Genomic DNA, 24,321 nt, shown 5'->3' with positions numbered 1-24,321 from the left:
CCATGAAACCAATATAATGACTAGAGGAATGTATGCAGCTGATAGAGATACGACGGTGAGCTGCACAGAATAATATGACTCACATAATTTATGGGAATGAGAAGTAACTAATAATTACAGTGATTGGCAGCTGAAACAATTAAAGGAGTTACCAAACCAAATATTTTATAGAAGTTCATAGGAACCTCATTCATTTTGAGATTTTTTTTTCTAGTGTATAGAAAACTTGTTCAAAACACAGTTTCTTAACGCTCGCTGCAGAAACCCATGCTGGCGGGACCATCCACACGGTTTGCTTTCTGTAACCGATGCTTTGCCCTGGCAGTTTTCAGTAAGGGGAATTCACATTTTACATAAAGTTGAAAGCCATAAGAGCAGATACAGTCTTTCAAGCTCAAACTGCAGCTGGGGCTCTTACACTCTACAGATACCCTCTTAAAATATACGATATAAAATGCCCCCCCCCCCAAAAAAATCATTGGCAATAGTCCAACATCCCCTTTCACATCACCTGAACCTCAGCTGCCTTACATCAAAGAATCCTTTTAAAGATAGAGAAATAGATATCCTCCTAAAGCTAAATACTTCTGAAAACACAAAGGAAAAACAACAGGGATTTTGAACTTCCTCTGAAGAGTTTGTTGCTTTTTACACAGATCAACAAACTTATATAAACCAGCAGCCTGGCCTGGCTGGGGAATCCCAGCTTTAGATTTAAACTCACCTCACGTAATGCAATACTGAAACATTATCAGAAAGAGTCCTCATCTTGTTTTTTGTAGCATGTTGTTGTTGTCACCAGTGGCTTTATTGATTTTTCTGGTTTTAGAAATACCAGGACTGTGCTCTGATCCTTACACAGCTGCTTTGCATACTAAGATTAAATCTTAAAGAGGAAGCTGGTTTAATTGCTATTGCTCTCACCTGTGCCATGCTATAATTTTCTAAATTGGTCTGAAAGCTTGCTTGTCTGAAAGGAAATAGCCTGTATTATTATCACAGATTGTAGCAAAACATTATCCTTAACCTTCATTTTTCCACAGATTTTATCAGCAATTCCAGGCGATAGTGCTTGTAAGAGAATAACATACAACACCGAGCAGCAAAAGAAATAGGCTAAAATATGGCAATCGAGCACAAACTTAAGGCTGCTTTGGATCCTGGATAACCACATTTTGGTGTAGGTTTCCAGCATGGTCTAAGAGCTGTCACCATGGTCTAAGAGCCGTCACCTGGAAACTTATTTCCAAAACTGCTCAAACTGGAGGGTCCATATTACTGAGTGCTTTTTCATTGCCTAATTGCAAGACTGAAGGTGAAATAAGGAACTAAGGGACTAGATGACCACTATCTGCTCTTCCATTATCTGTATATTCAGTGCTCAAACCATAGCAGTATCTCAGTTTTGTACTTTTCATAGAATCATAAAATTGTCTTGGTTGGAAGAGACCTTTAAGATCATCAAGACCAAACATCAACCTAACACCGCCAAAACCACCACCACCACACGTCCCTTTTATGTTTATTGTAAGTTGTGCATTATGTTTACTTGATTCCCTTTGTTCATCCCTATTAAAAAAATATCTTTTTTTTTTTGTTGGCAGCCTACTCATCTCCCTGTGCTTGAACCTGTTGGAGATGATTTACTCAGACTATGCTATTGTAAGTGTAGGAAACCTCATGACTGTGGCCAAGCACAAGACAACAGGAAAAAAAAAAAAAAGAAAAAAAAGTCTAGATTGATAACAGAATTTGTAGTTTTCCAGAAAATCTGATGCTTCCAATTTCCCAAAATGAAAGGAACTTCATTTCTTCTTAAAATCGCACCTGCTTCTGCCTTCCGTTTCTCAGGCTTTATCTTATATTTGTGACAATCTTCTCCAGTAACCGTTCCTTAGACCCTAAAATCCCCGCTTGCTTGTCCTGTCAGTCATTCAGCAAAGCAAAACAAGCCATTGTGCTTGAAAGTTGGACTCATTTGTGTAACTCCGTGGTTGCCACAGGAGAAAGGAGGACATAGGGGTTAGGTTCAGCTCCAGACTGAGATAGCGAGTCTGAGTTTCTCTTCCAGTCAGCAGACACATTTGGTGGAGCCTGGAGATCTATTCGTGCATTCACCTTTCCATAAATGCTTGCTTGTCATCAACTGGGCAGTTCTGCCATCTCCACCTGTCCTCTGAGGGCACTGGAAGTTTAGAAACCCCACTGATATGGGGACCCTGTATTCAGTCACCATTGGGTATTCCAGTTTCTATCGGCACTAAGACGACTTTCTTCTATTTTTTGCCTTTTCCATACTCCTCACTTTTCAGCAAAATTCACCCTCATCCCAGGGGGAATTCTTAGTCAGTGACCTCAGTCTCCTCATCTCCCACTTGCATCTTGAATGCCTGGTCTCATCTTTAAGTTTTTAACAGCAAAACACTGCTCTCTTGTTAGATGGATTTCCTCTCTTATGGGGAGGTTTCGTTATATTTTCTAGCTACAGTGCAACAAAAGGTGGTGATTAAATAATTATACACACAAATCATTCTGAAGCTGAAGAATTCTTCCCCACCACTAAATGAGATTTGCTTGGAGCTCAGGAATAATTATGCTCCTGCAATCTTACCGGGCATCTTTCATCTTAAAAACAAAACAGAACTAATGCACTTTAATATATAACTGCTGCTCTCCTCAGTGTAAACTTGAGGGTATGTGAAACTGCAGCCCAAAGTGTAACTACAGCTTGCGTGTCTGAGTATAGTTTAGCTTTGTGTCAAAGCTGCCCAACATACGCCTCTCGGGCTGCACACAACATCCTCATCACCCAAGCATGTTTTCCAGGTCAGACCCACCTTGCTTGACCAGCTGTAGGACTCTGAGTGCTACTGGGTCATCTGAAGTCCCCAGGTGTGGGAAGAGCTGATGTAGCAGCATTGATAAAGCTGCTGGGTTGCTCCATAAGGTTTTTCACTTTAATGGTGGTGAGGCACTGGAGCAGGTTGCCCAGAGAGGTTGTTGAACACCCTGGAGATGTTCAAGGCCAGGCTGGACTTGGCCTTGGGCGACCTGGTCTAGTGGGAGGTGTCCCTGCCTATGGCAGGGAGGTTGGAACTTGATGATCTTTAAGGTCCTTTCCAACCTAAACCATTCTATGATTCTATAAACCACTCCAGCTCTACTTCCCTCCACCCCACCAGACTCAGGCTCTGAGGAGGACGTGTCTACCTTCTTCTCTGTGTCTGAGTTCCTGCAAAGAGGTGAAGCAGCTCAGTAAGAACCAAGAGGCTTGTGGAGGTGAGAAAGACACACTGGTGTGCACTCACTGGAGCGGAGGTTGTGTATTCAAAGCCTGGAACAGCACTTTTGTCCCATGACAAAGGGGGAGAAGGGTTGTGGTGTTAGCTGGGCCTTCTTGAAATGCAGGTACAGTAGAGATGCATATATACCTGGTTCTTAGTAAGGTGGGTGCTCACAAGTCCAAGTTCTGGGTTGTTTAGAGTGGAGTTCCTTGGAAGTTCCACCCGTGCAAATAATCCATTTTTAATACTTTGTTGGTACTCGTGGTATGTACTGATACTGCCAGAGTGGATTCATATTCCTGTATCACCTCATGGCTCACAGAGGTGTGGTGCTAATACCCAATTTAATAATCTATTAATTCTAAAGCTATTAATTAAATCTTCATTCCGGCTCATTACCTAATTAAGCCTGCTAATCTCAGCAAGAAAAACTGGCAACTGACTTTCAGTCCCTTCAAGGCTGTTAGACTAAAAGAGTGCTGATCTGCTGGCTCAGAACCCTGTGAAATGAATTTGTGGTTGGGCTTAGAGACAGAGAAGACCCTTCTAACAAAAGCAAAAGGGAAAGCAGGGTCCTACTATCCAGAGTAAACATCTGAATTACTGTGTCAGCTCCTCTTCTGCTGCAAATATCTGTACAGCATTGCTTCTTCCAGCTCAGGTCAACAGTGGTAAAACTTCAGCTTGAGCAGAAAGCTGCCACAAAGGCCAGTATGCTCCTGCCTTGCTCCCGGTAACTCATGTCACAACTTGAAAAGGAATTTAAACAGTAAAAGCAGTCCCCCAACAGCACCTTTTCTGGGCATCCCATGCAGGATTCGTTCTACCCCTTCTCCTGTGTCTGCCCCATGCCTTGGTCTCCCTGGCCCCATCGTAAATTTGGGTAGCATGCGATATTGGAATTATAATGACAGGTTATAAGTCATAAGACTAATAATAATTAGGTGTGTCTAACTCTTAGATCCACCCTTATGTATAGAGTGTCCTTGGACAGGTTAGGTGGCTTTTGGGCATCAGTTATCCTGTAATAAGATGATAATTGTCTGTGCCATATGGGTGTAAAGAGAAAGAAGGTTTGCAAGAAACAGTGAGAAGATGATGTGGGATGTTATAATGACAACGAAATGTAGCATCCTTTATAATGACTAAAATGTCAGGGAAAGTAGAGGATGAGCTTGGTCCCCATGTGCAAGGCAATATTGGGGGGGGGAAGCATTAAAACAAGCAGTGTGAAAGAAACAGGTGAAATGTGTTTGTGGGAGGTCATTAAATGGCAGGCAAAGGCGGAAAGACCAAGAGAGAAGGCCAAATTGGCAGAAAGATGCTGTAGTGATAGGACAAGGGGGAATGGTTTTAAACTGAAAGAGGGGAGACTTAGACTAGATATCAGGAAGAAATTCTTTACTCCGGTAGTGGTGAGCCCCTGGTGCAGGTTGCCCCGAGAAGCTGTGGCTGCCCCATCCCTGGAGGTGTTCAAGGTCAGGTTGGATGGGGCTTGGATCAACCTGGGCTGGTGGGAGGTGTCGCTGCCCAGGGCAGGGGGGTTGGAACGGGATGACCTTCAAGGTCCCTTCTAACCTAAACCATTCTGTGATTCTGTGAAATACTGGGGTTTTTTTTTTGCTAGGCTGTTAATCAAAATGCCTTGAGATTTGGCTTAGGCAGATGACTAGAGAATATTGAGGGTTCTTTGAAAATGTGATGCGTCAATAGACACTGAAAGGATTCAAATGATGCGCCTGCATTTCAGAGCACTATGGTGCACAGTAAGGATATTATGCACAGATTTCTCCGAAAGGGATCAAACTCGTAGTTCCCAGGCTAAAAGGCCAATGGCTCTCCCCTAAAAAGCCTCAGCAAGGCTCTTGGAGGGTAGACTATCTTGTGCAAGCTGCTTCATTCTCAAGAAGAACCAAGTTAGCGGTTTTCAGGCATGTAATTTTCTTTTTTTTTTTTTTTTTTAAAAGGAAAAATTTGCAAGTCATCTTCAGCAGGTGAAAATCACCTCCTGAATCCCATTGTGCAACTAGTTTATAGTTAAACTCCTTGAACTGCTGGACTGGATGGGGTGGAGATAATGAGTCAAGACCGGGTCTTTTGGACTGGAGGTTCCTGAGAGCTCCACCCTGCCGATGACCTCATTACCAAATTTTTCACAACACTTTTTTACGTGAGCCAGGCAATCAACAAATCTTCTCTCTCTGCCCTACCTCCCAGTTTATCTAGGGAGTGACACTGCGACACAGTTCACAAGCTGATCTTCCAAGATATAGTCATTACATCTTCATATTGGACCAATAAAGTAGGGCACATGCTAATGTCTGCAAGATAAACAAGGAGATTTATAGCAGTTCCCATCCTGTAACGGGAAAAATTAAAATATATCCCTTAAAATCCAGGGAGCCTGTATGGACTGCTGGGCTCCTGGGCAGATGTCCCCAGAGAGCAGATCCCAGCGAAGCTGAGAACCCAGGGGCTGCAACAGATGGATGGACAAACTGTCTTCTCAGAGGCTGGCAGCTTCCCAGGGAGACAGGGCCGGGTAAGCAGGGAGACTGGCAGGAGTCCAGGCTGCTGAGCAGGTTTTTATACGGGTTTTTAACATCGCTGTAAAGTTTCCTGCAATCTCTTTTCTCTTTGAAGAAGTCGCTGAGGAAACGGCCACTTCTGGATGCGACTGCATGGGCTGCTTGCAGAATAAGGTGCACGCCCTGATGTTCGTGGGCATCTGCCTCCACGGGTGGGGGCAAATTGTTAAATTGCAGCTCTTAAGACTCACCAGCCCAAGAATGGGGAATTAGAGGTTAGTCAGCTTTCACATTTCACTTTTAGGGACAAGTTTACCTGTTAATTTTATTTCACTTCTCTTAAAGTGGGCTTTTAACTGTCAAAGACTGGCAGAGCTGCCCAATCACAGCTGCAGTTATATTCTTCTTGGGACCAAAAAGACAATGCTTGCAGTTAAAATGTGTGGAAATCTTTAGAGGAATAAAAGCTTAGAATTTGAGGGTGGGGAAGAGGGGAGCAGGGAGTAGCTGGGGGGGGGTTGGGGGGTGGAGTGTTCCTCAACCAAAGTAAATAATAAGGAAAATCTCTCAGGGTGCCATTCCTTTTCATCTACTTATTGCTTTTCAGATGACGCATCCAGCCACAAACTCTCAAAACCACAAGCTGTACTTAACAGGATGAGGAACAAGTGAAAGCTGTAACATGAAAGTGAAAATGAAAGTGTCTTGTGCAAAGGCATGTGAGCTGAGTGAAGGGGGTTGGTTATTTCCTCACTTCATGGTTGAGCAGGGCTGGCAGATTTGGGTTTGATGTTTGCCATCTAAATTTCACCAGCAGGTATCTGAAAATCAAGAGTGGATGAGAATGAAAACGAGAAAACCACTGTGATAATGCAGAATAATTTTATTAGAAAGGGAAGGGACAGAACAAGACTGATAGAATAAATAACAGCATAAAGGGCACAGTTCCAGATGCAGGTTCTGTCGCTCGTGTACTGCATTAATTTCTATATGCAAGCGATACATTTCATCGAGTACTTTTTTCCTTTTTCTTAAATAAAATCAAACTTAAAGAGAGGATCAGTTTCTTTTCCCCCACATGTCTTTCCTGCAGTGAACCTGAAATCCAGAAACAAATGAGGTACGTGTGTGTGTATATATATCTATCAAAAGGAAAAGTTAATTTCCTGGTGACTAATTCTCTTAAATGCTAAGACCAGTCTAAGTAGGTCTAGCAGTGAAAGTGTTTGTCACTTCTCAATTGACAGCATTCCTGGAGTTCTTGAAACAGCTGCTACCTTTGTTTTTTCCGTTGCTTTCCAGAAAAAGAACAAGTTGTTCCCAAGAACCAGATATTGTGTATTTCAAAGGTCAGGTTAACACCAATTAGGATAGGGGGGATTTTATTACTTTAATCACCTGCCTGAGAATGTACCTGAGGAAAAATCTATGAACTTAAGGTAAAGCATAATTTAAAGAAGACATAGGTAAGTCTGCTCCAGAGAGGCAATAGGGATCTATGAGGCCTTTGGGCTTCGTCGTTGGGGTTGGTGTCACTATGTTACGCTTCTGAGATCTCTTTGTCCTCAACTGCCGTATCTGTATTTTCAGTTTCTGGCTTCTCCGGTGCACACCCTTCCCTCTCGCTCTCAGACGGTTGGTAGCATCTGTAGCCGGGTCTACTGCAAGGATGCATCCAGTGGGAAGAAAACACATAGGAGCACCGTGGTGCACGCTGAGGCACGCGTTTTGGGATGAATCTCTCTGCAGGTGGCTCTGAGCACAGGACTTCTGCTCTCAAAGATGCCAGTGGGGCTGGTGCACCTCCCTCCAGGACTGCAGAACTTCCCACTACTGTCTCCTGAGGGCATGTGCTGAGGATTGGCCCCGGGAATGTCACGACGACGGGAGGGGGGTATATAATGACTCTGGAGGCGCCGCAGGGTACAACACATGGATCATTGCAGCTGGTAGCAAACGGCTGTGGGCACTCTGCATTGCACGAGTAGAAACACCATCCTGCGTCCCACTCCCCACCGAAGGACATCTGGGAGAAATGGTGGCGAACCTGCAGCACACAACGGAGACCACAGGAGTGTTTCGCAACGGGTTTGCAACCTGCACCCTGCCCTTCGCCCCGCAGACCCGTGCACTGCAGGGAAGACTGGAAGACTCCTGCTCCTCTCCTGCTCTCCTTGCAGGGAGGGTGAGGCGCGTGCCACGGCTGGGGATGCATTGTGGTGGAGGAGAACGCGCAAGCGGTGCAAGCGGATAGGAGTGCAGCTCAGGTATTTTAATTATAGGGGCTGTGCAGGTAACATAGCTGCTGTAGCAGAGACAATGTGAGCCTGTGATTTCAGGAAACGAAGCTCACGGGTCAGTACAGGCTCCACTCACCCTGTCCCCATCACCCTGAGTCTTTCTCACCTTGCCTTCACTCTCCCAAGAAGGACCTTTAGGCCTTATCCAAACTCTATCCAAATTTATCACTGCCATCCCTTGTCCACAGGCCTTTTCCACCTCTGCTGTGCCTCTTTTCCCTCTCCCAGTTACAGATCCTGTCTGGGCAGCCACCAAAGACAACAGGAGAGGTACTGCAGTGGTGGCCAGTGACTTCACTGCTGGTGCCATAAGGCCACTCACTGGTCATAGAGCAATGGGTATTTTATGTACCTGTACTGGAGAATGTCCTTACCTGGGATTATTTGTTTGTCTCAATGATAGAGCATGCTCAGCCCTCATTAGAGTAATTATGCATAATAGGATTTCTGTGCCTCTGCTGAGATTGCGCTGGGCACTGTAGCAGTGTCCTGAGAGGTTCGTGTAGACCAATGAGTCCATGTCACGCAGGACTGGGAGGGAAAAAAACATTATCCCAGCTCTGCAAGCTGCAGACTGCTGTGCGGGAGGTGGAAGGACCCGGTTCTGGTGCCAGTCTGCACGCTAGCCCCTGAGCTCCTAGGAAAACCTCTCCTCCAGGTACCTCCAGATGGTTTGCAGAGACCATTCCTGGCGGAGCCAAGAACTTCATAGAGATTTTTGGTGCTTACCTTTTTGCCTAGACCCTGAATCCACCTTTTAGGTCATTCAACTGGACCTAATTATATGTAGTGAGATTTATCTGTCAAAGTTAAAAACTGTATGATGTAGATGATAACCTATAAAGTAGCCACTTCATTTTGGTCCCTGGAGAAAACCGGGCACTTTGAGTGCAGTCAAGCTTATTCAGAGGTAGGTGCTTAAATAAGTCATGTGAAATGCCTGTTTCTGACCACTGATTATGATGGAAAAGTTAAGGGGGATCCCATTCCTTATCTTGTCTAGCTTTTCATGTCTGTCAATGCTCAGCATCAGATACTCTCCTCAGAAAAACCCTGAGGTCATTGAGTATGAAAACAACTGTCCTTGCAGAGTTTCTTCTTCCTACTAGTGCTATGATAAAGGTGTCTTCACCCAAAGACAGAGGCTCCAGCCATAAATGACCAGTTGAAAACTGGGGAGGCATCACTTCTTAGTGAAAGGAACTCTTTGTTCTAGCTGTGTTTTGGATGCAAACACGATCATTCTGGCAGGACCAGAAGAAGGCAAGATTTTAGTCTCCTATTATGCCTTTGAAAACTAAATCTGGCTGATTTACGAATAAAAACTCTGGGAAAATACATTTGGGCATCTCAGATCTCCATTTTTTTTAATTGAAAAAAAAAACCTAATATTATTTTTACTGAGAAACCTGATCTAGTTGAAGATGTCCCTATTGCAGGGGGGTTGGACTACATGACCTCCAAAGGTCCCTTCCAACCCAAACTATTCTATGGTTCTATGATAATGTTATCTAAACTCTGTCTGAATAGGTCTTAAAATGCCTTTTATGTCGGATACCATGCAGCTATATACAGTTAATTGATAATAACAAAATTGCACTACTTTTTTTAAATAAGAATGTCAGCCCCCATAGACATATTTTTAAGGCTGCACATGGTCCAAATATAAAACTACATAATTTCTAGCAGACTTTTTGAGAAAGAGTCTCATAAATATTTTTAGAAACCTCAGAGTGGCTTGCTGTTAAACCCCAGCTCACATTAAAGCAATGTTTTACTCAATATAATTAGATTGAAGTGAATGGGACTTACCAGCTGCCCAGGAAGAAGTCAAGAGAAATGGCCAGAGGAGCCCTGAATCCTTTGAGTTTTATATGCTTTCTTGAACTTCCAGGAGGATGAGACAACCTTTGTGCATGAGGTCTTAATTACTTTCCAAACAATTTTTCCCGCATGTGTAACACTTATAATTACTATAATTATTTTAACATTGTTTACCGGCATTATTCAGTTTTCTATGGTACATACTGTTACATGCTGTGGGGTTCCCTTCGTATTATATTTTTATGGTCTAAATTAATTGCTGCTGTGATTCTACCACTTTTGTCTGTATTAACACGGGGATTCAACTTGCTCCAGTTTGTTCAGCTTTGACAATCATTGACCACATGAGCTGTGGTTTGCAGACAGCGACTGCTGTGTTGCAGACATACTGCCTATATCTGCTGCGAAGGGTGGGATTTTTATTCATTCCCCTAAATCCACCATAGCATTTAGTTGGAGGCACCAAGGGGTTCATCCCTGCAAGTGGCTTGGAGAAGGGAGGAATGGAGAACAGAATTTCACTGGCTGCGCCTACCCCGTGTTTTGTTCACAATGAAATTGATTTGGCCATTTGCCTCTTGTCCTTTGTTTCACTGACTGTTGTCACAGCTTCAGCTGGAGGACGTCATTCTGCTTGGGGATCCCTGTTCCTACTCTAGGTACTGACCAGCTGCCAAGGGCCTGGCTCCAATCTGGTCAGAAGGCTGAGAAACATAACCATTGAAGGATGTCCACTTAGGGAAGAGAAAACTGGAAGGAGGTAAGGTAATAATTTCTGCAGATAAAAGGTAGATGCCAAGGTGAAAGAGTTCAGCTGCCCTTTACCCCTGCTGAGGGCAAGAGAAGAAGTCGTGGGCTAAAAGTGCATCAGGGGAGACTTAAGTATAGGGAAAAATTTTTGATCACGTGGCTACTGATGTACAGGAATTGCAGCACTTCGTTAGGCCTCACTGATTTCCCAAGGATTCAGGTGGATTCTCAGAGCTGAAAGTCACACGGTGGCTGAAGCCGCCTTCTTAACCCATTTTGAAATGATTGCTTTTGAATGGACTAAGAAATGCATTGGTTAATGAAAATGCAAAAGGCTTTGAGTTGTCAAGGCCTGAAAACAACATCCTGTTTATGAGAACAACTAAGAAACTTCCATCAAAAAATGCATATTCTATAGGTGCTATTATCCCTGAGGTGTTTGTCTCAGATAACATACTGTTATTATTGTAACGATAAAACACTTTGCATGCATAAACAAGTAATGAATATTTTTGAAATGTTTTGACATCCCCTGTTGTGTGGAAACCTCACCTCACCGGTCTCTAATTGTTGGGATTATTTTCCTCATCGTCTCACAAAAGACAATGAAAAGTTCACACAAAGTTATCCAAAAAGCCCAACCCCAAATTCATAGCTCACAACGGAGGCTAATCCCATTGAGCTCTGTTACTGTAGATTGCTGGCACTTTATGTTAAAAGTCATATTTCATACTCTGACAATTTCAGGCAACTTATGGATCTCTTGGTGACTTCTAAACCAATTTCTGATCATACCCTCTTCCTTAAAAATGAGAAAAGTCTGGAAAAACAGAATTTCCTATTTCTATGCCACTTTACCTGCAGAGCATCCAAATACTCCAAACTGGAAACTCATTTACACCTCCCAGGAGTCCTTGTAGAAAGAGAATACAGCAAGATTACCATTTAATTTCTAGAAGACATGATGCCTTCTGCACAAAACCACCTTTGGGATGGGAGTAGAAACACAACCCTAAACATCTTATGCCTCTGAATACCATGGGCAATGCGGAGTTTGTCCATCTGGGGGATCCTGCTCTTTGGACAGAGGTTGGCTGTGCAACGTAAGCTTAAAAAGGAAAAAAAAATTCTTTGTAGCCCACCCTGTCACTGTCCACCTCAGAGCAGAGCCCATCTTTGCTCTAAACACTCATTTTGTGGGTGAAGGTGGTAAGAAACTGTCCCGTCAGTGTTTTCTCCAGGGCAAACACACCCAGCTCTCCCAGGCTCTTTCTTCTTGCACCCAGTGCCCTGACCACCCTGCAACCTCTGTCCAGCTCGCTCCTGGCTGGCCATGGCTCTTGTCCTGAGTGCCCATCGCCGGTCATGGAGGTCTGGGTGTGGCCTCCTGAATGGCAGCTCTTCTTCGGCCTCTGTCTGTGCTCTGGCTCCGGCAGCTCAGCCTGCGGTTGGCTTTGCCCACCACAAGGATGCAGCACTGCCTCATGTCACCTTCTGGGCCACCAGGTCCTTTTTTTGGCAGCGCCAGTGACCTCTTCAGGAGCAGATCCCACTTAGTGAGGCAGGTGATGGGTGAGAGCAGGGTCTGCTGCCAGAGCAGGTGTAGGGAGGAGAGAAGGATCAAGAAAGCATAAAACCCATCCTCATGCAGAGAGCTAATAAAAGTTCAGGCAGCATTTAGTGGTTGTTTTGAGATACCATGTTTTCATATTATCATGTCAGAGCAAGTCCTTTATCAGGAGCAAATCACAGAAGCACAAGCTCAGATTTCTAAAAGGAAACCCTTTGCTGTTGATCAATGCCACCTTCCCCCTTCCCACTGATGGGGAGTCTGGACCCTTTCAGGACCAGGAGTGACGGAGACCAGCAGAGCCATTTAAACCATGCAAGTGGGATAACTGCAGGTGGGAGAGCTTCCCCTGGGCTCTGCCACCCTCCTGCCTTATTGTGATCCTCCATCTCCCTCTCACGCCTGCAGACCTCCAGGCCTGTCCTAAGCCTGCCGGTGCCTGGGGTGAGCGAGAGCAGAGAGGAGCCAGGTTTTTCATTGGTCTGGTATAAGAAAGGGATTGATCCCATGTGAGGTAGTCAGGAGGGAGCTACTTGCTCAGGCTTTTCCTATCTTTTTTTCTTTTTTTCATTTAATGCCCTGGGTTTTGTGATTTACCAGAAGTTAAAATGAATTCTCTCTCCCCATGGAATCCCCCCCTGGAGTACTGTGTCCAGCTCTGGAGCCCCCAACATAGCAAAGACATGGACCTGTTGAAGCAGGGCCAGAGGAGGCCACAAAAATGATCCGAGCGCTGGAGCACCTCTCCTATAAGGACAGGCTGAGAGAGTTGGGGTTATTCAGCCTGGAGAAGAGAAGGCTCTGGGGAGACATCATAGTGGCCTTCCAGTACCTAAAGGGGCTCCAGGAGAGCTGGGAAAGGACTCTTTACTAGGGCATGTAGTGATAGGATGAGAGGGAATGGTTTCAAACTGGAAGAGGGGAGTTTTAGATTAGATATTAGGAAGAAAATTTTCACTTTAATCATGGTAAGGCACTGGAACAGGTTGCCCCGAGAAGCTGTGGCTGCCCCATCCCTGGAGGTGTTCAAGGCCAGGTTGGACGGGGCTTGGAGCAACCTGGTCTTCTAGTGGGAGGTGTCGGGGGGGTAGAACTAGATGATTTTCAAGGTTCCTTCCAACCTAAACCATTCTATTATTCTATGGGGAACAAGACTCCTAATCCTGGAGTACTGCTGGTAGCATCAGTCTCTCTTTTTATGTGCAAATCTACCACTTTATTAGAAAAAGGAGGCTATGGAAATCTTGCTTGGTCTGTTTGGGGTGCTGCAGAGGAAGCCAAGGAGATAGGATAAGGTTTTTCTGCTGGGATTTGCCCAGGGAGGTGGGTGAGAAGCCATGGGAGGAGCAGTCAGGTCTCCCATTGCACCTTTAGATGGTGACAGAGAGCTGCTGCTGCTGCCCAAGGAGCACCTCCAGGGAGACTGGTGTAGGACAGGTGTGCAAAGTACCCTGCTTTGGGACTTTTCTCCTTACATATATATATATATACACAGAAATCAACATATTGACCAAACACAGTAACTATTTCCTGCTGTCTACCAAAATATTATTGTCGAGGAACAGCTGGAACTGAAGGTTAGTTTTCCCTCTGGTTGCAATTTTACAACCACAGAGCATTGATGCTGCTCACCTGTCTGGTGCAGACAGGGCCAGCTCCAGGTTGTGGCACCAGAAGAGACCTTCTGCACTGCCCTCTCTGCCTCCTGCTGTCCCAGGGACTCTCCCACTTGCCCCCTTTCACGTTCTGCTCAGCGGTGGTTTGTCCAGGGACAAAATTGCAGAGCTGGGGACACCTGGGGGAAGCTTGTCCTGGTCCCGGGGTGCAGGACTGAAAGCTCTGCTGTGTGACCCACCTTCTCCCCTGTGACACTGGTGCCACCGAGCTAAGCCTGGATGGACGGTAAACTCCTGTCTGAGGGCTGCTAATGAGTCTCACTACTTGAGTCAAACCTTCTTCTGCTGCTGCTTTTACTATGTCTCTGGGTAACTTTCCAACACCAAGATCTGCTCCCACAGGTGGTAAATCTAGTCCTAAAAGCAGCATCACTGGCATTATTTTACAGAAAGGAGTGAGATAACAACAGGGAGTAACTTTGCCCAGTAGTAGCCATTAGAAACAGTTTTTAAAATTGGAAAATAAATCAGACAGAGAGCAGGAATCCAGCTGCAACCTGAGTTTAATATGACTGGTACAACTGGCAAATATAACTGATCCAGTAACAGTAAAAACCTCTTGGGGTGTGAACACAGTAAGAGAGTTGTATCGGTTCGAAGTTGAAAGCCTGAGCACCTGCTAAGAGTCACTTTGCTTCTCACTAACATCTTTTTTTTTTGCAGGAATAACTGAAGCGTGGTCAAAAAAAGAAAGGCGATGCACACTACAAATTTTAACATGGATACAATAAGGGGTAAAATAAGGCCAAAACTTCCCTGGGGGGTTAGGAATAGGAACAGGGGACCTCAGACCTCAGCTACATAGTTTGCTGTTTTCACAACTACTTCTTCATCTCCTTCAGCAGAGCCATTTCGAAGCGCAGCGGCTCTTCTTGGTGTGGCCTGAACGTTTCATGCCCCCGGCGTGATGCTGTGGCGAGTGCTGGGTGGCCCGTGGGTAGAGGCACTTGGACTTGCTAAGGTGTTGTGTCGACGAGCTCTTGTGCTTGGTTCCCTCCTGCGGCAGCGAGCACTTGGTGGCGTGCTGCTGCTGCGAGGAGCACTCTTTTATTCCCTGCCCGGGGGGGCACTTGGGCACATGCGGCTGCAGCGGGCACTTGGTCACGCAGTGCTGGGAGGAGTAGGTGGTGATGCACTCCTGCGTCGGGTAGCCCTTCATGCACTTCTGCTGGGGGAACCCGCTCATGTACTCCTGCAGGAAAGACTGCGTCATACACTGCTGCGGGGGACACTCGGTGACACCCCGCAGCGGCGGGGAATAGCCACTGGTCATCCCCTGCAGGGACCGAAGCTCTGTGCCATACCGCTGCGATGAGCACTTGGATATCTTCTGCGACCTGCATTCATTCTTGCACGAGGACGAGTACTTGATCCCACATGGTGGGAACTTGAGTTTGCCCGGCTCTGGGCACCGGGGTGCGCACGGTGGGAGGCTCTTGGCCATACGTTTTTTCTCGGGGCGGCTGGTCTCGCAGGGCTGGAAACTCTGCATCGGGCTCAGCTTCAGGCTGGGCTTCCTGCAGGGCAGAAGGCGAGTGGTCTCGCAAGGCTCGGGGTACAGCAGGACACACTGCTGCACGTAGGGCTGGCAAGGCAGCAGAGATGGCTGTGTCGCACTTGGCTGTGGGCACACGTAAGTGAAAGGTTGCATGTAGCTTTGCCATCTCGGCATCGGGCTCTTGATCACACTGACTGGGTGGCACGTGGTACTGCAGGCATCGGACTGGGGCATGCACTGCTGGATGGTTTCGGTGATACAGCCTGATTCTGGCAGGTACAGGTATTTATACCGCTCCCCATAATAGTGCATGGTCGTGTAAGGTGCTTATGCCTGAAAGAAGCAGGAAAAAGACAGACAGTTCACAGAGGCATCGGCTATTTTTGGTGATGCTGGACGCGGAGTTTCCCCACAGGCATCTCTACATGGTGAGCCCACACCCTAGCTCTCCTGAGGGTCAGAAGCTCTTGGTGACTCAGGACTGAGCTGTGAGGAGCGGTGAGCCTGTCCTCAGCTCCTGCCCCCGCATCCTTCTCTTAAGAGCCCAGAAACAACCAGGGATCAGGGCCACGCAAACTGGGGAGTTTTCATGCTGCCCTTCAAAGACCAACTAAGTGTCCATCAAAACATTTCACCGAGGAGAAGTGACACTGTGACCCTCCGTCTTACTTCCTGGAAACCTCCTGTGTCCCCACTGGGATGTCCCGCAGCTCCCAAGCACCAGACATGAAAGGCAAGGCAAAATTAAAGGTGTGTCCGTGCTGTAATACTCAGGCGTGGCTGCAGTTCACGCGGGCAAACCCAAGCTGAGGTTAAATTAGCTGGGTGAGGGTAAGGATGGGTTTGTGGCAGCACGTAGGACCTGCCTGCCTGCCAATTCCCAGTCCCACAGAACTGGCAGCATGCAATTACAGACTCTGAGCTCACTACCCATCAGCTTCGCCACCTTCTGCAAGTCCCAGCTTCATACTGCTGTGCAAGCATCCTCAAGATAATAAAAGAGGAAATACAACAGGATTGTTTGTAAGTATTTGGTGAAAGCACAGCAGGAAAGGAGAAGTTATCAAGGCAAAATCTCAGGTGGTGTTAACTAGTCAAGTTTCACGGAGTTGAGAGAGTTGCACCCATTTAAAGCAGCCTCCAGTCCTGCACTACAGTCACACCAAGCCCCAGTGTCCTGGTTTTGTTGCAGTAGCCCAAAGACCTGCTGTCAAACTGCCTGGTGTAACAGCTCTGACAGGGAAACCTCCTCCTGGCAGCCCTTGTGTGAGTAGCCTGGAGGGGAGTCTAGCTGAGACCACATCCCTGGGGAAGGGACTGGGTGGTACCACGGTCCATGCTTTCCTCCTGAAAGCTCTCTGAAATGTCTCGCTTTGCCTTGGCCCTGAGAGTCGTAGGAGAACCATCCCACTTCATTGTGGGATTACTCTGGAACTCCACAATTACTCTGGAAAACACCAGTTTCAGGGAGTTTTCTGAGTTTTTAATAGGATTATTTTGAGCCGAACAGGTACTGGAGCCTCTGATCGAAAATGTTTTTTTCATTTTGACTTTGTTTGGCGATTAAGACATATAATTAAATCACTGCAAAGAAACTGCATTTTCCGAACACCCCTTGTTCTGTATAATTACAGTAAGGTGTTTTATCTTCCAAAAGCCTGTCACTGTGTGACTATTAACAATAACAATGCTGTGTGTTACTATCATTAGGAAAACTTATTATCACTACAATTATAATAATCTTCGACTAATAAAAACGACCCATTGAAAAACAACGATAGCAATTGCTACTACTACATATACGATGCTAAAATATCTGGTGATGCTCATCAAGATAAAAAACTTCCAAAGTAGAGGGATTATTTGCTTCCAGGGGGTTGTTTGCACCTCAGACTTATTTTTATCATTATTAGCCTAGATAGAAATTTTAACATGTTCAGACTTAGCTACAGAGTCTCTCTACTGACTTTCACGTTGGCACTGAAGTTGGTCAGCTTCTGATTATTATCTGAAAAGCTGTTTTGTTTAAATTCCAAAAAAAATGGCAGCAAATTTCTCCATGCCACTTCCTTTAGAGGAGTTGCCTTTTTGGGTGCAAGCTCATATCTGACTCCCACCAGCATCGAGCCCTTCCTGTAGTCAATAGCCTCCTTTGGACTAGATCTAACAGAAAATGTAGAAAAGCCCACAAATCCCATTCCTGACTTCACAGTCCATCTGGAATTGCTTTCCCAATATTCTTCAGTTTAGCACAGAGGAGATGCTCCATCTGTTGGAGCTGTGCATGCTGATGCTGAAGGCAGCATCCCAGAGAGGATGCTTCTCTGCGAGTACATAGGCAGGACCTCTCCCTTCTCCGGCCACCCAGGAATAAAACAGCATTTCAGGAGCTCCATTAAAAGCCAGACTTACCCACTTCATCAGTGAGAACAACCGGAGAGAAGTGCCTAGGAGAGCCCCGCGATGGCAGAGCTTTTATACACTGAATAAGTGCCCTAGGGTAGTGAGGTGGTTTGGCTGGGTGATGCTTTAATTGCCTGACAGTCCTGGCCGAGCCACGTGCAGCTTCATGCCGGCGGGAATGGCTGTCCCCGTGCTGCGGGGCTGCCATGGCCACCCGGCACTGCTGGGTTGTCTGGCTTATCTCTGAGCTTCATGAGGGGCAACATCCCAATGCAATGTGCTGAACCAGCAAAGCCCCTGGCAGGTCAAGGAATCATAGAATGGTTTGGGTTGGAAGGGACCTTGAAGACCATCCAGTCCCACCCCCTGCCCCAGGCAGGGACATCTCCCACCAGCCCAGGTTGCTCCAAACCCCGTCCAACCTGGCCTTGAACACCTCCAGGGATGGGGCAGCCACATCTTCTCTGGGAAACTTGGGCCAGGGGGTCACCATCCTCAGAGTAAGGAGAGGACACTGTCTCACACCAGTGCCTCACCCTGTGCGGGGGCTGCTCATGGTCCTCATGCTATGAATCCCCATGCACGATACCCAGGCGTCCCTGCCTGCCCATTGCAAACCCTCACCAGCTAAAAACCACACCATTCTGCCCAGAAAAAGATTGCAGTTGAGACCACCGAAGGAACTGCCCAAAGAGACTCCTCATTTCCATGGGTGCTGCGTGCATAAGTCCCCTTGGTGCCTTTGAAAACACCATCCAGGAAGGACTCTCGGCAACTTTTTGCAGACCATAATTACTGTGGCACGCAGACTTCCTTCACTTACACAGGGAACCCAGGGAAGAGAGGGATGATTTTGACTGAGAAAGCCTTGGGCTAAGGGCAAGACGGCTACTAAAAAGGACTTGCACGAAGTGAATAACCTGCCGAAAGAGGTGACGCTTTTCCGGCACAACAAAGGGGAGAAGGGAGGAGCGGGAGCGCTGGGGTGGCCCGGGGAAAGGCGGCTGAATCAAACCGTACTTGTGTCCTGAAAACGCAAATCACGTTTCCTGCTCTGCTGCACAGTCCCGGCACCATTCATCCGTCCCTTTGTTACCTGTTTATGCCACAAATAAACCCAAGGGGAAATTAACAGAGGCATGAGCGTAAATGCCGACGAGGAATGCATTTTTAGGGAGTCATAGCTGCATAAGCGAAGGCCCTGGGATTTTCTTTTTTTTTTTTTTTTTCCTTTCATGAAAACCTGACACCTATGAATTGGGTTCCAGCACGCTGGGAATTCAGGTGAGGTCCCACACGTTGAAATAAAAAGTGGTGAAATAAGTTAACTTTTGATGGATTAGGTGGAAATTTCCTCATGGATATGAAGCACCGGGGATGCTGCTGGTTTGTCGTCCCTGGAGGTATTTAAAACACATGTGGATGTGGCACTTAGGCACATGGTTTATTGGTGGACTTGGCAGTGTTACATTTACGGTTGGACTCAATGATCTTCAGGGTCTTTTCCAACCTAAATGATCTATGATTCTATGATTTGAAGCAGAATATTGATCTCTAGCTTATGAACCACTAAGTTTTCTAGTTCTGTTTTCACCAGAAAATCCACAAGCCTGAAGGTTTGTTTGTTTACATCTCTGATTTTCTAACAACAACAAAAAAATCTCCCTCAGTATCACAGAAAAAAATACGAAGTTCGTGTTTTCTCAGTTGATGCCAACATTTCAAGAGCTACAAAAACCAAAGGGAAGAGTGCTTTCTCTAGGCTTTTCTTTTCCACAACTGAAGACAAAAGCACTGAATCCAAGCTGGATTTCTCTTTCATTGCGTTTCACCCCCCTGAACCACAACGCCCTTTTTAATGTTAAATGGTCTGACATGAGATTTTAGGAATCAAGTCGCCGCCAAAGAGCAGGTAAGCAGATTAATACAATTTTTATAAGCTCCATAAATCCAGTTCCTGGGCAAGCTCCGGATCCAGTAGCCTTCAAGTAATGCTAATATTCAGTGTAGTGTTGCCAGTGGAGGTAGCAAAATATTAACCCAATGATAACATCGTGCCTTGTCATCCCAATGTTCTTAATTAGCATCTGTAAAGTCCTTTCATCTGAGAGAGACGCACAGCGCCGCATGGGACATCGTAGTGGGGGCTATTATTATTCCCAATTAAGCACAGGGGAAACCGAGGCACATTGTGCTGCAGCCACTTGGCAGCACAGCATGAGTCAGGGCCAGGCTCAGAAACAGACTCCATCACAACTGCCTCAAAAACAAGCTCTGTGCTCCGGCGGCCACTCCACCCCTATGAGATGAGGTCCTGGGCCACCTGGCCACCCACCACCCAGGAAAGTTGTCCTAAGGATCCCCTGGGCTCTGGCTCCTATGGGAAAGCCACAATGATGTGACAGCTCCTCAGAAGGCCTCACCATTGCTCCTTTCCTGGTTTTAAAGGGGATATAAGACGTTGGGTAGGGTTGTGAGACCATCCTTGGCTCTGCAAGGTGGAAAGAGGGCCATGGTCACTGCTGCTTTTGCATGCTACCTATCCGGGACGAAGCATTGTCCCTCTCTGGACCGGAGCATCGTCACTGGACATTCAGGAGGAGGTATGAAAAGGGTCTGCTCCCACATCACATGCTGCACAACGCGAGGAAGCAGCCAGCTGCCACCTTGACATGGCTAGATGCCACCTCCTTGCCTTCAGAGGGCAGCCTGTGGTGGCACCCCAAGGTCACCGAGCAAGGGTGGAGCAGGGCAGGATGCAGGGCAGCGTCCTTGCCCCAGTCACACCCTCCTCTTTGTCTTGCGACACTTGTTTTTGCCCTCCAAATACGCACAATCCACTTAAGTGTGAGCTACTACTCATTTTCATAATGATAGGGCATATTAGAAGATTTTTGTATTTTTCAGACAGGAGTTCACTATATTTAATAAAGAAGAACCACCAGAGGGCAAAAAGACAAGATATTTAATCTGAGGTCAGACAAATATATTTATTTAAGTACATATGTATAAGTATACATATATATGGTTTGTTTTCAATACAGTGTACGGTACACATCTTGAGGCAGCATAAGGAATATAGTTAAGCGCTTTTATAGCTCAAACATTTAAAAAATAGTCATGCTACAACTTTCAGTGTTATTTCAAAGACTTTCTTTTGTTTCGAGTCGTGTTTTCAATATTGATTAAAGCAAGCAAGTGAATAAAAACTTTCACATATAAAATTTCAGCAAGGACCACCGTCGCCAAGCCAGAAATCTGGTCTTGATCAGGGACTCTGCTGAAGTCGATGCAAAGTCGGTGTCTTAAAGCAGTGGGGATTTCTGGCCACCTCCCGACATTAAGGTGGTGGGAGGAAGATTCGCGTACCTTTTGCTTAGCAAATTCACGTTTGGCTTCCAAATGAGTGAAGAGAGCTGTTTTGGAGAACTCGCAGCCTCATGGAATCCAGGTTAACCTGAACGTTTTCTCCCAAGGCCAGGACTAAATTCAGAGCGGGACACAGACCAGCCCTCTGCCGGCCGCACTGCCAGTCCTCTTGATGCTGTTGTGATCTGGACTACTTTGACATTTCTATTTCTTTTTTTTGTTAATTTTTTTTTTTGAAAAAGCACAATTCATTTCAATTAGGTGAGAATTTAAGAGCATCCCACTGAACTATGCCTTGTAGCACATTAAGGTACAAGCCACAGGCTCCTGCAGTGCAGCCATGGAAATAGTATCAGACCCTGGCTCAAAATATAGCTGAGCTCCAGAGAAAGGGCTGGAAAACACAGATAGAGCAGACTCAAGCAATAGGAACTAGTTGACAGGTGGTAGGAGGAGATAAACAACTCCTGCCCCAAAGCTGTACCTCCCGCTTTTTCTGTGCACCTCCCTTTCCCAGGCTCTGTTTTACCAGGGCCATTTGGACGCAGAGCAGTACTTTTTAGAGTGACTTGAAATTTTTACTCCACCCGACTGACATTGCTGTGGGACACATTTGGTGGCGCACTGCTGCTGTGGGACACACTTGGTGGCGCACTGCTGTGAGACACACTTGGTGGCACACTGCTGCTGTGGGACACATTTGGTGGCGCACTGCTGTGAGACACACTTGGTGGCGCACTGCTGCTGTGGGACACATTTAGTCGCACACTGCTGCTGTGGGACACACTTGGTGGCACACTGCTGTGAGACACACTTGGTGGCACACTGCTGCTGTGGGACACACTTGGTGGCGCACTGCTGTGAGACACACTTGGTGGCACACTGCTGCTGTGGGACACACTTGGTGGCGCACTGCTGTGAGACACACTTGGTGGCACACTGCTGCTGTGGGACACATTTGGTGGCACACTGCTGTGAGACACACTTGGTGGCGCACTGCTGCTGTGGGACACATTTAGTCGCACACTGCTGCTGTGGAACACATTTGGTGGCACACTGCTGTGAGACACACTTGGTGGCACACTGCTGCTGTGGGACACATTTAGACGCACACTGCTGCTGTGGGACACATTTGGTCACACACTGCTGCTGTGGGACACAGGTTGTCTCACACTGCTGCTGTGGGACACACTTGGTCACACACCTGGATGCATATTGCTGCGGGACGTACGTGGTGGCACACTGCTGCGGGGCACAAGAGGTCACAAACTGGTGCGAGACACACTTGGTCGCCTGCTGCTGTGGGACGCATGTGGTGACACACCTGGTGGCGCACTGCTGCTGCGGGGCGTACGTGGTCACACACCGCTGGGGGATGCACTTGGTGGCACACTGCTGCTGTGGGATGCCCTTGGTCAGATACGGCTGCTGTGGCACACACATGGTCACGTGCCTGGTCTCACACTGCTGCTGTGGGATGCAGTTGGTGGCGGCCCACTGCTGCTGGTGGGCATAGGCGGTCACGCACTTGGTTGCGTGCTGTTGCGGCACATCCTGGGTCACACACGGTTGCTGTGGCATGCACTTGGTCACACAAGGTTGCTGCGACACACCCTGGGTCACACACTGCTGCTGTGGCACGCAGGTTGTCACGCACCGAGTTACGCAGGGCTGCTGCAGGATGCGCTGGGTCACACACTGCTGCTGCGGCACACACTTGGTTGCATAGTGCTGCCGCGGCATGCACTTGGTCACACACTGCTGTTGGGAGAAACTGGAGGACATGAGCCGCTGCCGGGGGACGCAGGGGGACACGTACTGTGGGATGCACAGTGTAGAGTGCCAGGTAGGCACTGGAGAGGGTCTGGTGGCGTACATCGGTGGGCACTTGATGGGGACGGGGCCCTGGTAGACTGGTGAGAGGCACTGTTGTAGGTAGCACGACATCTCTGAGAGGTTTTGGCAGGACTGGAACGACACGTGAGAAAGCAGAGCCTTTAGACAGGCATTCGGCTGAGCTTCTCGCGGTCCCACTGCTGGCTGTGCGGCAGGACCAGGCTTGCTTCACAGGGTGCCGGAGACATGTCCCACCTATGCCACAGTCTCAAAACCACACCAGCAGCAGCTGAGGACCCAACCCATCATTTTGAACTCTGAAACACAGCACCAAGTCAAACAGTGGGGAAATTCAGAGACACACAGCCCAGACTGCAACTCCCTCCCCACCACCTGGACCTCCAAGGCGAAAGAACCGATATTGGAGGTAGCAGAGGAATGGCTGATCTCTCAATCATTAAATCCAATTATTCCCTCCTGCTTTCAGTCAGCAACTGCCTCTGGCCTCTTGCTGATGCATCAAGAAAAAAGCCCAACCCAGAAACAATCTCTGAACCTCTGGCCACATCTGCCAGAGGAGATCGCAGAAAGCACCCAAGGCACCGCTGCTTGGAGATCCTGTCTCATCGCGGGCAGGCAGAGGTTCACGACTCAGTCCCAGCATCACAAAGTTCATGCTCATTAGGGAACTAAAGCCAATTAGAGGGTAGCGATACCACAGCTAAACACAAACCTGCTTACAGCTCGTTCTGGTCCCTGATACACCAAAGCTTCTCCGACTGTTGTCAAAAGCAAACAATTATAGCAGCACCCCAATGACTGCTAACAACTTTTTCAGGTTTTTCAGGGGTGTCTCTTGGATGCCCAGCTGGAGACACTGTAAGAGAGTGCGCTCCCCCTCTGACACAGCAATTCAAACCACCTAGTTTTAAAAACTTTTCCCCGCAGAGTATTATTTATATGTAAAAAAGCAGAAATAAATCTGCATTTCAGCAGCTGCAAAGGCTCAGCATGAACCAGACTTACCCAGCTCCCTGGTGAGAACAGCTTTGTGATGTGACCAGTGAGCCCGGGTGGAAGGAGAGCTTTTATATAGCTACTAAACGTGCCTTGAAGGTATGAGGTACTCACGACATATCCTATTAGCTCCTATGCAAAAGCTGTCCTGTGTGCAACACTCGTAGTGACTAGCATCAGCGTACTCATCCCTGAGGATGAGTAGTTGAATGTCAGCTCCCCATCGTAAGAGTAATTACCTTTTGTATAATCCTCCGTGGCATGGT

The 24,321-nt window shown here is 47.0% G+C and overlaps 2 protein-coding genes across 2 annotated transcripts; both read right to left on the bottom strand.

The window, feature by feature from the left end:
* Positions 1–14,770: 14,770 nt before the first annotated feature.
* On the bottom strand, positions 14,771–15,742 carry LOC309682064 (uncharacterized protein; the record flags this gene model as incomplete). The annotated part of the gene is made up of 1 exon (XM_082496082.1): positions 14,771–15,742. One exon carries the CDS (start codon positions 15,740–15,742, stop codon positions 14,771–14,773), a length of 972 nt encoding a protein of 323 aa, XP_082352208.1.
* Positions 15,743–21,727: 5,985 nt separating this feature from the next.
* LOC309682063 (uncharacterized protein) lies at positions 21,728–23,149 on the bottom strand (the record flags this gene model as incomplete). Its single annotated transcript, XM_082496081.1, has 1 exon — positions 21,728–23,149. The coding sequence occupies one exon, from the start codon at positions 23,147–23,149 to the stop codon at positions 21,728–21,730; it is 1,422 nt and encodes a 473-aa protein (XP_082352207.1).
* Positions 23,150–24,321: the final 1,172 nt, after the last annotated feature.

This window comes from Vanellus vanellus (assembly GCF_965231255.1).
Source record: "Vanellus vanellus genome assembly, chromosome: 27".
Classification (NCBI taxonomy): Eukaryota; Metazoa; Chordata; class Aves; order Charadriiformes; family Charadriidae; genus Vanellus; species Vanellus vanellus.
Note: the sequence above shows the minus strand (reverse complement) of the source record. Positions and strands in the feature narration are given on the sequence as shown.